Source organism: Cyprinodon tularosa, unplaced genomic scaffold (genome assembly GCF_016077235.1).
Source record: "Cyprinodon tularosa strain WSP-4 unplaced genomic scaffold, ASM1607723v1 ctg1297, whole genome shotgun sequence".
NCBI lineage: Eukaryota > Metazoa > Chordata > Actinopteri > Cyprinodontiformes > Cyprinodontidae > Cyprinodon > Cyprinodon tularosa.
In genome coordinates this window covers 86,511-100,646 of record NW_024038111.1, presented here as the reverse complement: position 1 = coordinate 100,646, position 14,136 = coordinate 86,511, and the positions used below count along the sequence as shown (strand labels likewise).

At 39.3% G+C, this 14,136-nt stretch overlaps 1 protein-coding gene across 1 annotated transcript; it reads right to left on the bottom strand.

Annotated features, from left to right (window-relative positions):
• Positions 1-8,683: 8,683 nt before the first annotated feature.
• Positions 8,684-11,036, bottom strand: LOC119777980 (G2/M phase-specific E3 ubiquitin-protein ligase-like). Its single transcript, XM_038276986.1, has 5 exons — positions 10,832-11,036; positions 10,602-10,730; positions 9,923-10,060; positions 9,679-9,796; positions 8,684-9,382 (listed from the first exon to the last, which is right to left on the bottom strand). The coding sequence occupies exons 1-5, from the start codon at positions 11,000-11,002 to the stop codon at positions 9,165-9,167; spliced, it is 774 nt and encodes a 257-aa protein (XP_038132914.1). The 5' UTR covers positions 11,003-11,036; the 3' UTR covers positions 8,684-9,164.
• Positions 11,037-14,136: the final 3,100 nt, after the last annotated feature.

Here is a 14,136-nt window from a genome sequence, read left to right as displayed (position 1 = left end):
TAGTTTAATGTATATAAAATGTGGGTAGCACTGCTGCCTTGCAGAAGGTTCTGGGTTCAATTCCCGGCCCGGGGTCTTTCTGCATGGAGTTTGCATGTTCTCCCTGAGCATGTGTGGGTTCTCTCCAGGTACTCCGGCTTCCACCCAAAGTCCAAAAACATGACTGTTAGGTTGATTGGCTTCTATTGTCCTTAGGTTTGAATAGTTGTTTGTCCTGTGTGTCTCTGTGTTGCTCTGCAACCTGGCGACCTGTCCAGGGTGTACCCCGCCTCTCGCCTATTGACTGCTGGAGATAGGCAACAGCACCCCTCGCGACCCCACTTGGGACAAGCATGTAAGAAAATGTATAGACTCTTATTTCAATTTATTTGGTAACATTTATCAAAAGAAAAATGGCAATGGTTACCTAATATTAGTGAGTAATGTAACATAATGAAGCAAAGTAAATGTCAATCAGAGAAAATAATTAATATCTACTTAAATTACTTCATAAGAGCTAATTCTACAGGGATATAACATTTACTTAAAATTTTGAGTAAAATGCAAGTTCACTCTACTTAAGTTTTTAAAATAAATCTAACTTACAACTTGGATGCAATTAGGTAAATGTTACTTAATATCTTCACAACTGTTATGTTTAATGGAAAGTAAAATTCACTTGATACTGGCAAGTGAGTATTACTTGATATTGCAGCATTAAATTTTACTTAAATCATTTGAGTGCAAATACTTACCGGTACAATATATTTTTTAAGTAAATCTTATGAGCAGTTTTTTTTCAGTGTACAGCTATAGATATGTAGTCAAACTCTAACCCTTTTTTAAAAACAAGAAAAAAAGAGACACATTTAGCTGTCTTTCCACATAATCCAACAGAGTAGAGTTTTTTTTCTAGTTGTTGAAGCTGCAGTCTGACTTTGAGTTTGTCTTGAAAAAACTTAATTAGACATGCAAATCTGTCTGTACAAAACAAGCCTTAATCGGTCATCTAAAATAATCAAATCCCCCTGAACAACGCAGATGCTAAACTGAAAGCAAAAAGAAAAATAAATGTAATGCAAATTACTCAAAAACAGCAAAATATTAACAAATCCTATTACTGCAGCGCAAGCACCATGCACCGAATGATCAGAGAAGTGCTTAGTGACCGAAGAGCAAACACTGCATGAAAAGTGGGATTTTCGTCAATATGCGGCACTGTAGATTGTCGTGGAGCTTCAGGTTAGCGGCAGTTTACGGCAATTTGCAGGCTTCGCCGAAAACTCCCGTAAATTGTCAGAAATTGACGTGGACTTTCTTAGGCAGTGTTCCCCCCATGCCTCCCCCCCATGGAATTCTAGGGGAGGCTTTAACATGTAAATGAAAATGCTGTGAGCTATACAAATGCAAATCAGGGTTGCATGGGGAGTTTTACCCCAAGTGACATTTTTCTAAAAGGTAAGAAAATCTCTGATACAAAGAGATCAGGCTCAGTATAGCCTCTTACATTTTAGCTTGAATTGATTTATTTAATTAAAGTATAGAGACCAAAACAGATCTTTAGCTGACAGAGCAATACATTTAGAGCAGTAATTATTTTAAAAAAAATTTGCATTTAAGAGGAAAAATAAAATGTTGTCTGTCAATATGCTCAATTCACAATTACTTAAGTGGAAAAGTTTCAAGAAATGAGTCTGAGATGATTCACTTTATAACATGGCGCATTATCCTGTTGGACGTAGCCATCAGAAGATTGATACACTGTGGTCATAAGGTCCGGCCAGGTCAAGATCCGCAATTGCAATCGCACCAAACAGATTTATAAAACCTTGAATCATAGACTTTAATGATGAATTAAACATTGGTCTTAACACAAAAGAAAGCTTGATCAGTGAGAGTAAATCCGTTTAGGAAAGTAAACAGAGGCTTGATGAAAGGACATCTGTATTTAAAATAAAATATGATTTGTTAGGGAAAATGGAATAGTTTAAAAACATTTTAAAGCCTAATTTTAGGGAAATGTGTGGTTGATGTCTTATGAGGGAAGAGGGTGGGGGTCTGTGGGCTCAGTGGTGTGTGAGTGTGTGTGTGTGTGGGAGGTTGGGTGGTGGGAGGGAATTTCCTTGTGTGGGAAGTGTCTTTTTTTATTACCCTGCAAAGGAAAAAAAGCGGATGAGAAGCTGGCATATCTTTTTGAATGGGAAGAAAAACATTGTTTACATTCAAGAATTTGATTGTATTTTTTTTATCTGAATTTGATCTGCAGACTTCCTACCAGTTTTGCACATCTGCAGACAGAAACGAGGAGACGATGTGCAGCTGAGATCTCGCGAGAGCTGTGTGCGTGAGTAAAACGGCGACATACAGCTAATTCAAAAACAAACAATTCAAGTCCTGGTAAGTAAGCCAATAAATATAAATAAAACAAAGCAGATTTAAACTTTGACAATTGTACCGTATTTCCGATGGAACAAACTGGAAGACGAGACCTTGATGAGCCTGGAGAGCTACCTGGACGAGTGTTTTGACAACATCGTAATGGGGAATCCCACATCCACAAACACACCGTGTACCAAGCGATGTCGGTCTAGTTCAACCAGTGCTGCTTCTACTTCTACTTTTTTTCCAGACAGGAGCTACGGCGACATCCTTGAATCGATCGACACAAAGCTAACCAGCCTGGATGGCCAGCTGAAGGTGGAAGTCACCAAACTCACTGAGGGGATGATCCAGCTGTCCGGCGAAAATAAAAAGATTAAAGGAATAGTACACCCAAAACATGATTAGCCTTCATTTTCTACTCACCCCCATGCTGAACAACACCCTGGAGTACTTTTTTGATATCTCAAATGCATCTGGAGATCTGGGAGGCTTCTTGCTGTCTGCTGACATTCAAATAATGGAGGTCTATGGTGACCGAGACAGAAAGGTCCATAAAAGTCCACAAAAACGTGTCAATATTCCTCCATACTGCTCGTCCAATGTATTCCAAGTGTCCTGAGTGGGTAGCATCCAGAATTTACTCGAAACAAAGTCATTTAGAATGTTTTTAGAGCATAAACAGTAGTGTATAGGATTTCCTGAAAGCGCGCACATGCACGCTCACGACGCTACGGAAGCCGGCAGACCAAACCAGATGAAAGTGCGCATTCAGCGTCTGCTCTGCCAATAATGCAAGCGTAGAAGAAGAAATGTGCCGTTTACCTGTGCAAAGAAAGAAACAACGAAAGAAAAATGTCTGAGGACTTCAGTGTTGAGGAAGAGCATGAGTTCTTTGCCGAGCTGAATGCGCTGGTTTGGTCTGCCGGCTTCCGTAGCGTCGGGATCGCGCACGTGCGCGCTTTCAGGAAATCCTATACACTGCTGTTTATGCTCTAAAAACATTCTAAATGACTTTGTTTCGAGTAAATTCTGGATGCTACCCACTCAGGAAACTTGGAATACATTGGACGAGCAGTATGGAGGAATATTGAAACGTTTTTTGTGGACTTTTATGGACCTTTCTGCCTCGGTCACCATAGACCTCCATTATCTGAATGTCAGCAGACAGCAAGAAGCCTCCCAGATCTCCAGATGCATTTGAGATATCAAAAAAGTACTCCAGGGTGTTGTTCAGCATGGGGGTGAGTAGAAAATGAAGGCTAATCATGTTTTGGGTGCACTATTCCTTTAAGGAATCCATTCTGGACATTCAGTCGCGGAGCATGAGAGACAATCTCGTCTTCGCTGGAATCGCTGAACAACAGGATGAGGACCCTGAGACGACAGTACGTGAGTTCCTCCAGAAGAAGCTAAAAATCCCGGCGGACCAGGTAAAAAACATCACCTTCCATCGCGTTCACCGGCTCGGAGGTAAGAAGCCTGATAAATCCCGTCCTAGACCAATTGTAGCTAAGTTTGAGCATTACAAGCAGAAAGAGCAGGTCAGGTGTCAGGGCAGAGAGCTGAGAGGAACAGATTTCAGCGTTAATGACCAGTATCCAAAGGAAATATTAGATCGCAGGCGAGTGTTATTCCCAATCAGGAAGAAATATATCAGTGAAGGCGTCAGAGCTACAGTAGCAGTTGACAAACTTTATATTAACGGTCAGTTGTTCAGGGATCAGAAGATCACTCCTTGGCTTTATTAGATGCACAACAGGCAGGTTTAAAGCATGTGACACCTGATTAAAGTGTATAGAACATTTCACGGTGATAAATGAAATATATGCACAGCTCTAGAGCACGTTTACACGGAATGACTGCTAGTTACAGCTGGGTACAGAATGCATGGGCTGGGGTTCTTCTTCTTTCACCTTTTCTTACTCATTGCACTCTCTTAATTTTCTGTCTTCCTTTTCCTTATTCGTCTGCTTCTTCCCTGTGGTTCACACAATCACAAGCACACGGTTTGAGGCTACCTGGGTCTAGGTATAACAATTTATTCAGAGACATGAACTTTTCATCTTCTCACTCACACCTATGGTGAATGTAAGGTTTGTGACATGGAATGTGCACCAGAGAGAAACAGCTTAAGATTTTGAACCAGCTTAAAAGATTAAATGCAGATGTTGTCTTATTGCAGGAAACCCATAAATCAGTGACAGCTGTAAGTGATCTTAACTCCCCTGAGTTCCCTGATGTGTTTGCAGCCTGCTATAACTCTAGACAGAGAGGAGTAGCAATTTTAATCCACAAAAACCTCAGTTTTACTTTATTAGACAAAATTATAGATCCTGAAGGCAGATTCATCATAATTAAAATATTTATTCATAACCAAAAGTGGTGTATTGTTAGCATATATGGTCCAAATGTTGATGATCCCTCATTCTGCCACAAACTTTTTCATGCACTTTCAAAGCACGGGGACTGTTCTCTAATTATTGGGGGCAACCTCAACTTTGGTCTAAATGGAGAAACAGAAAAGTTGAATACAACAGGGACTCAGCGCAGTTGGCAATCATTAAATGTAGTCAAACAATACATGAGTGATTTCGGTCTTTGCAATGCATGGTGATCTCTTTATCCTAACAGTAAGGAATACACTTTCTTTTCTAATGTCCATCATTCCTACTCTCGTTTGGACTATTTCCTAATCAGCAGCTCGCTGCTGTCTGATGTCTCAGATGCTGTAATCCATCCTATTGCTGTCAGTGATCATGCTCCTGTTACTTTAACCCAAATAAATAAAAAAAATTGCCCCACAAAATAAGAGCTGGAGATTAAATATATCACTGCTTAAAGATGAAGTGTTTCTCAAATTTTCAAGGAAGAGTGGGCATCATACTTGGTGTGCAATGATTTACCAGAAACATCAGCATCTATACTATGGGAAGCAGGGAAAGCAGTGATGCGAGGTAAAATTATTTCATTCTCATCTCATAAAAAAAGTTAGAACAAAAAAAGATCCAGGAATTAGAGGGAAAAATAAAGTTACTAGAAAGCTCGCTAGATGAGGAAAAATTAGGGGAAATCCGTAAAATAAAACAATTAAAAAATTTATTGAAAAACAAAATAAATGTTTAATTCAAAGACTGTTATGTTTCTGGCCTGTCAACTAGTATTTTCATTCCCCTCCCCCTTCTGCTCTGTGCTGCCTCTGCTCAGCCTAATTGTCACTGATTCCTCTCACCTGTTTGCCAGCCTTCTTAAGCAGGCCTCTCTCTAGTTGACAGTGCCAGATTGCCTGAAAGCCTTGGCTAGTAAGCATCCAGCATTTTTCTGTCTGTCTACCTGATCCTGACCTTTTTCTGCCTCCTGATTTTTTGAGCCTGCCTAGCCCTTGTTGGATCTGTTTTTTGTGCCGCCTGGATCCCTGACCTGTTTCTGTGCCCTGACCTTGTCCCTGGATTCTGTTTTGGATTCTCTGAAAATCTGATCACCTGGCTCTGACCCTGGACCTCCTTTGACCAAGATACTCTGCCAAGCCTCAGTGAGAATTCTGTGAAGCAACCAAAGTTTTCTGGAACCAAGACACCCCACCTGGATATTAAGAAAGGTTAGTGGCTTATCAGTCTGAACCTAAAATCATCAATTTCAGCCACTAACCTGTTCTCTCCCCTCCAGAGGCTTTGGCTCCCCTGATCCTGAAAAACCTGCATTATTCCCTCAATAAATCCTTTAAAGTTATTTCCTGTTGTGTTCTAGTTGTTTCTGGGTCCTCAGTCTGAATCTTAACAGTGCAATCTGGCCAACAATGGACCCAACACCAGCACAACAGTGGCGAGCCGGTGTTGATAACTCTATCGCTCGGCTTGATGCAGGTATGACTGAAATCATTTCTATGTTGCACAACTTGTCTGTTCCCAGCCATGCCCAGACTTCTCCACAGCCTGTTGGTCCTCCTGCAGTTCCAGAAGCCATCACAAGAGAGCCAAATCTGTGTCCTCCTGAGGTTTTCAAGGGTGATGCTGATCAGTGCAGAGCTTTTCTTACTCAATGTGAAATTCACTTTGAACTGCAACCCTCATCATTTCCCACAGATCGGTCTAAGGTGGCTTATGTTATTTCTCTCCTCTCAGGTAAAGCCAAGCAGTGGGGCAGAGCAGAGTGGCAGAATAAATCTCCTTGCACATTTTCCTATTATGTTTTTGCCAAGGAACTCATCAGAGTTTTTGATCCTGTTCTCCCAGCTAGAGAAGCGGCCAGAGGCTTACTCTCACTCAAACAGGAGTCCAGGTCAGTCACGGCATACATAATAGATTTTCATCTTCTGGCAGCTGATAGTTCTTGGAACAATGAAGCACTTATGGATGTATTTTTGCAAGGTTTAAATGAGGACATTAAGGATGAGCTAGCTACTCGTGATTTCCCAAGTTCTTTGAAAGAGTTGGAGGATTTGGCTGCTCGTATAGACTTGCAGCTTTCAGAAAGACGAAGAGATAGAAGCTATAAGGGGAAACAAGCTGTTTTTACCACACAAGCCAAAGCAGACACCCAGTTAACAGCTGTTTCATCTCCTCCTACCAGTGAACCCGAACCCATGCAGTTGGGTAGACTCAGGATATCTGCTGAACGCTTTCGTAGAAAGTAGCAGAATCTGTGTTTCTACTGTGGAGGAAGGGATCACAGAGCCATTGGGTGCCCGTTAAAAAAACAAGCTCAGTAGAGGGAGAGGAGTTTCTACTGAGTCAAAGCCGGTCCTCAAGCTCCTCAAACACTCTTATGTTCCCTGCTAACCTTTTGGTGTCCTCTGCCTCTCATCAGGTCTCTGTGTTCATTGACTCTGGAGCCGACAGAGTTTATGGATGAGTCTTTTGCCAAAAGACATAACATCAGACTCTTTCCTGCCCCTGCATCCCAGAACATTCTGGCCCTGGATGGGCACAATATGTGATGTTTTGCAATCTTTATAGTAACATTAGCTTTGTGTGGTCTTCAATATGACAAGATTTGAACCGTTTATTACTCCATAATTGAAGGATTGAGCGACTGTGGAGAGATCTGTGGACGGCTGTAACGTGCATCTACTATGATGTGCTGCACTACCTAGAAGAAGAGGGATACCTGGACATTTCAAATGAAGCACACCTCTTCTGTTGCCATTATGTCTTCCTGCCACGTCTGCAGGAAGATTTGGATACTTTCCGCAGTGGCTGGGACAATCGCCCACTTCGAACGGAAAGCAACATGACACCTAACCAGCTCTGGGTTCTTGGTCGTACACATAATCCAATTCCTGAACCCCATGGTGCCTTGACAGAGGTACGTTTTAATTGGACAATTTAATGTGTAGCATGTCTACTACCATTCACCTAATTTGTAATATCTTAAATAAATTTTGAGTTGTCTTGATCCCTTCTTTGTGTTTTTCAGGGTGTACAGATTCCCGAAATCGAATGGGAGGACAGCGGGCTTCCTCTTCACGAGGAGTCAAATGTCACAGTACCAAACTCTAATTTGCAACTGACTGACGAACAAATGGCAGCCTTAAGAAATGCAGTAAACCCAAAAGCCACATCACTGTCTTTTGGATGTGACATTTATATTGCTGCAGTTCAGTTTTGTGAGCAGTTTTTTACTGTGTGAAAGCTATCTTACGGGAAAAACATCACGGTTATGATTAGTTACTTATATACAATCATATGTTAAATATGGTAAGCATAATTTTCACTGAATTTAACTTGTACATAATTGAAAAAAATGACATAAAAAATAAATGCAAAGCATGATTTATTTTTGAAGAATACTTAACAGGATCTAGTTTTGTCTTTTTGCCACTATCTTGGCTTCTGTTGATTTTGGTTGCTCTGTTATAAACAGCCCTTTGCCGTTATTCAGCTATTGTATTGTTCAATAAAAATCTGAAAATAAAATGTTCAGCAAATACATCTGAGCCTCCGTTATAATCGCCTTTTAGCCATTTCCTGAATCAGAAGCTACAATCGTAGGCCAACTTCAGCTTCGATCCAGAGACTTAGGATCGCCACCACAGCTACAGGATCAGACTGACGTCTCCTTCTGTGCAGTCCTGTTGAGGTTAGGATCCTGCTCAGTGTGCACGCTTTTAATCGCTTCCGTACCAGTTTAAAAATTCACCATTTATGAAATGTAAAGCAAAATTCTGATCATGTTACCACAGAGGTGAATTTTAGTGCTCTTATGGTAAACATGTTAAAGAACTAAAATGTTCTAAATTTGTCATTTTTTTCCTTACTCAATAGGACCCATTAGGTACATTGTTGTAGGACTTCACATTTCTTGCATTAAAAGAATCAGAAAAAGGTTTGTCTTATATAATTTATTTTCTCATACTTGAAGCATATATGAACATTCAAGTGCATTCAAGTACTAAGTACATTCAATAAATGACATTCAATTTTGCATAAAAAACTATTTCACTTTAATATTTAAAACTGCCTGTACAAACAGTACTGACTTAGACTTAAATGAAATATCTACTCTGAACATTTGAATTTGAACTTGAATTTGACATAACTACAGGAAGTGGAGTAACAACAATGTCACTGAGTAATACAAATGATTACATTTAAACATACAGTACAGACCAAAAGTTTGGACGCACCTTCTGAAGGTGCGTCCAAACTTTTGGTCTGTACTGTATGTATTGAACTTGTGATCTAACAAAAATCAGAAAACTGAATTGATTCAATATTTCAACAGAACTGTTCTGTTTAAATAAAGCTGCTTCACAAAGAACTACAACAGCTTAAGTGTAGATTTTTTTTTTTTAACAAGTCGGTCACTCAGAGCAAGCCAAATCCAGATTGTGTAGAGGAAATGCATGCTAAGAAGTCCTCACTGAATGACTTGTAATTCTTGTAATGACAGGGAAGTCTTAGTGTTTCATAGCATGTGGCAGCTGTTGGGTAGGTCCCATGAACAATCTCCACCGACAGACTTGATGGCAGATTTTCCCAACCGGTCCAGAATTTCATCAACTCTTTCAGTTCAGGTGGTGTGGCTTTGGAAGAGAGCAAAGCCACAATCACACTTTCAAATCAATTCACCATATATCTACAACATATGGATAACTTTGTATGTTCCAAAGACAAAAGTAACTGGAGCCACATGTTGGGATAGAGCTGGACTACACAGAGAGAACACACAAACATGCATGCAATTCAACTGTTTGAATTTTGAGCTAAGATTAAAACTGAATTGTGAGGTACCACTGCAAGCAACTAAGAAAAAAATTCTACATGGATGCTTCATTGAAAAGTCATCTGAAAATCTCCAATCAGACACTGGTAACATTACCATTTGCAATGAACTGTTTCAGATATCCTGAAATGCGGCATCTGGTTTCCTTTGAGCAGTCATCATCTTCATCACTTTCATCATCCATTTCTGGCCAAGTGATATGCTGAAGTACCACCTAAGCATAGTAGAAAAAAGTAATTGTTTTATGTTTAACAGAAGTTTGTGAAGAAAATGTGTTATATAAAAGGAATTACATTAAAATAACAGATGCAACACCATAATTCCAGTTATTTAAATATACCTCTGGACACAGGGACGCTTCCTCCCTTGGAAAAAGCAGGGGTACAGCATCAGGTCGCCGAGTTACCAGGGACCATATTGGGGTTTCTTTCAAACCTCGTCTAAGTTGCTTTATTTGTCTTGCAACGCGTCCAAGAACCTATTTTAGAAAATGGTAATAGTTTATTTCTAAACAACTAATTTCATTACAGTCATTATGCTGCTCTGGTAATTGAAACTAATAACAGGGATCAAAGCGGTATACAGTAAAACACAATGTATATAAAAATTGTAATTCATGTGACACTGAAGATATGACAATCTTTACAATTAACAACTAATGTAAAAAGATTAATCTTTAAAAGTGAATAACTTGAGTTTTGCAAGACATCTGAGAAAGTATGAGACTGTTTCTCAGGATAGGAGCTTAAACTTAAAAAGTTGTCATTTGTCTGTTAGGCAATCTAAAGAAATTGATATAAAACAATTTGTTTGAAAGATTCTACCTCTTACCTTTGATTATGTTTATAGAAAACACTTTAGATAAATTGGTGCCAGACTATTTATAAATGTGAAAACAATGGTAAACCTGAACAATTCTTTATGCTTCTGTGTATCAAAATTGGATTTTAAATAAAATGTCATTTAAAACATAAGTTAAAGAAAAAAAATACATGCAGTAGAAATGAATGCTGACTCACTGCATGGAGTAACAGCTTCTCAAAAAGCCACTTCCTATTGTTCTCTGATGGGCAAGGAAGGTCCCATGAATATGCCAAGCTCTGTACTCTTTCCATTTGAGTATCAGAGAGCCTGGATTCTCCCTCGAGCTGCAAAAGACATCGCAAAGAACTCAGAGGGGAAAAAAGCAGAAAGAACTGGAATAGTGTAATACACATAAAATTCTATTTTTGTGAATTGGGGGGCATACAGTACTGATGGTTTCCCTGATGTCTAGGTCTGGGCAGTCCTCCAGGGTGACAGTTGCTGTTTCTGGACTGCCGCCAAGTAAAACATGAATAACAGCAGGACTAAGTCCTGACAGGCGTGGTCCTCCATGAAGGAAAGAGTGGCCTATCATTCTGCCAGCCACTAAAAACATGTCACTTTCAACAAGAAAGTGAGAGGCTGATGGGACCCAGCGGCCAGGTTCTCCTTCGAAAAGTCGTGTAACAATGGAGTTTCCTGTTCAATAAATCAACAATATAAGAAAATAAGTAATACAGATGCATAAAGACCAATGTTTAACCCTATACTGCCTCACCTATATTTTGGCTACACAGTAATGATTTCATTAAAGCTACAGTGTGTAACTTTTAGTGACATCTAGCGGTCAGACTGCAGACTGCAGCAGCATGAACATCTCCCCCCCAACAGTACGGCGAGCGTTACGGGACAAAATGTCTTCCACGACGTCCGCATCACCTACCTTCTCAAGTGATGAGGTTTGTTTACATAGATAATTTTGCAGATAGTATTTCATTAGTCTGTGTAGGGTATAGATTTCATTTAGACTTAAGATAATAAATATACCCGTTATTTTTTCTACATCGTTGTGACGTTTTGGCGATCTCGCAATCACTAGTTTGTTGGCTCTGCGCTGCCGTAGCGCAAAGATGTCTGCCTCCATGGCTGCGAGACCCGCTCCTATGTAATTATAAATAACGAATTCTAAGGCAACGCAAATATTAAGGTTAAGAGGCTGAGCTCGTAGATGATGATAAATAACATAGTTATGTTAAATATATTACATTTCGGACTGTATATCCCTGTAGTTATTACACACTGTAGCTTTAATTTTTAGAAATATTGTACCTTCTTCATATCAAAATTTACAACAATACATGAAACTTGAAGTTTAAGTTATCATGATTAACTAACAATGAGCTTTTACACATGACAGATGTTTGTGTAATATAAAGTGAACACAAATGACATACCAAAGTTTATAGAAAAACCTGACTTCAATTTTTCCAGTACGGTTGAAAAGAAAAAGCGGTTTACACCTTGTCCCACAGCAACATCTCCTGCAAGGTAAATGATTTGACAGGTCAAACATACTTTGAAATGCAAACGTGTAAAATTTGTAATTTTTTTTATTACTTTACCTTCAAGCCTACAATTAAGGGGGCATGCCCATTGCACATTTGGTCGCTTATAGAAAGAAATCAGAGCCATGTCTTTTGCTGCAGGGCTGTCTCTTAAGTCCATCTTCAACAGCAAGGGGTTCTCCATTTCATGCATTTGGAGGAAATGGTCTGCACAGCGAGAAATGGCCTTTGAAGCATCGCTTATGGTATACCAGTCTAAGAGGGGGAAAAAAAATAAATTAATATAGTTATAGGAAAAAGTTTAAATTTGACATGGGCATCAAAAACCAAAGTAAGGTCACAGTAAAAAAATAAAATCATAAAATGTAACTTATTTTTTCAGAAGTGATCAATACCAAGTAAGCATTAGAACACATGCCAAATTGGAAGACAATTTCTGTTTAGCTGAAATCAATGCTTGTGACGACCATTATTCGTGTCTTAAACAGATCTACATAAGCGCTAGCTTTCAACCACACTGACCATCACTGCCTGAAGAATATGATGTAGATGGCCCAGGCATTGTTTCATTCACTTCTTCTGTGGAATGAGGTCCTGTACTACTGAGATAATATTCATTACACTTGCTTTAGACAAAGAAAACCGTGTTGATAAAATTATTATATAAGGTAAATACCTACATTTCTCCACAAGAAGAAGCATGTACTTCTATGTCCTCAGTAGGAAACGTTTTTGCACACACCGGACACTCTTGCATTGCTGCTGTCACAAAGTAATTGGGACATTGTTGTAGCGAAGCAGACATCTAAAATGCCACTGTATGATATGCAAACATTTAAACATTTCTTACATATGTCCTTTGCAGTGTTACAAACATCAACACCAGCCACATCAGAGGGCAAGTCTGTTTCCACACAAGACTTTATGTGGTCAGTCAAAAAATGCAAGGGAACATCTACTCTGCATTTCTGACACATGGCCTTTGGCATGTTTGCAAATGCCTCGTCATTCAGCTCAAGAGGATCTGTGCAAAGTTGTTCCTGAATAGGGACTATGAACAGGGTTTTACCGCCGCGACTCGCACCCTTCAACATTGTCCCGGTATAGCCATCATCTTCAGGACCTATCAAGGTCAAATTTTGTCTTCCCCATCCACCTACAAGAAACTGTGCATTATGACTTTGCTTCAAATCAAAGCACAATATCAATTTACTTGACAACCGCATTCAGAACAACATTTGCTGATGAAAAAGGTATTCCTATAATTACAAACATTTAATTTTCAATGTTCCATGTTTTGTAGGGTAAATATATCATCTGCCCACTTGCTCTTTCATGGATGCCTTTCGTAATGAGCTGTTCTACTGCAGCAGAGAGTCTATAGATGGCATGTAAAAGAGTCGCCTTTTAGTCCTCCAACGTTGTGTACATACGCTAAATTTAAGGATATATGCAATAACATACAGGGGATCCGTAGATATGGGTTAAATACAGCCATTGATGGGACCAGGAGAGCATTTTGGATGGGGTGAAGGAGCCTCGGATTGTTGCTCTGAGACAAAAACTGGTGTAGCTCTATTTGAACAGCAGAATTTGTCTGCCAGTTGTATTTCTTTAGAAGGAAGAAATATTTTAAAATCTCACACTAACAAAAATAATGAAAAGAACATTTATAATAATATTACCGTAACCTGATATCAGCCACTTCATCACCCACCTGCAGATTTGTAAAGCAGCCAACCCCCTGCAATAGTTCCCAGCTTTGGAAAAAGAACTTTAAGCGTTTCACCTAGCTGTAAAAGAAATATGTCAAATTAAGACTCATTAAAAATGTAAATATACAGTGATAGTTCCTAATACAATATTAATACATGCAATGACAGCCCACTTCATCAGATCAACTTGAAGTGTTCAAAGATGCAAAATGACATAGCCAATTAGAGAGCAGAATTATTGGAGAATAAATATTATTGAGGTGAATTTAATGGTTCCTGCATTCAAAACATAAGCCTGAGTATTTTAGAAATTTCAGGTCTCCAGTGATTTTCACCAACATACATCTCCAAGATTTCAGGCTGGTTGAAGACAGACCTGATATTAAATAAGTGGAATTTCTGAGAGGAAATATCTTGTTGATGCCAGAGCCCCATGCAGAATTGATTGACAAGCATCAGACAATAGAAAG

Bases quoted from the DNA above. Each gene is read 5' to 3' on its own strand.
- LOC119777980 (XM_038276986.1), bottom strand. From the start codon at position 11,002: ATGTTTTTAGTGGCTGGCAGAATGATAGGCCACTCTTTCCTTCATGGA. The intron at 10,731-10,831 runs GTATGCCCCCCA...TGTCTTTTGCAG, and splicing joins TCAGGGAAACCATCAGTACT to CTCGAGGGAGAATCCAGGCT. The intron at 9,383-9,678 runs GTAATGTTACCA...TCTCTTCCAAAG, and splicing joins GAAACAGTTCATTGCAAATG to CCACACCACCTGAACTGAAA.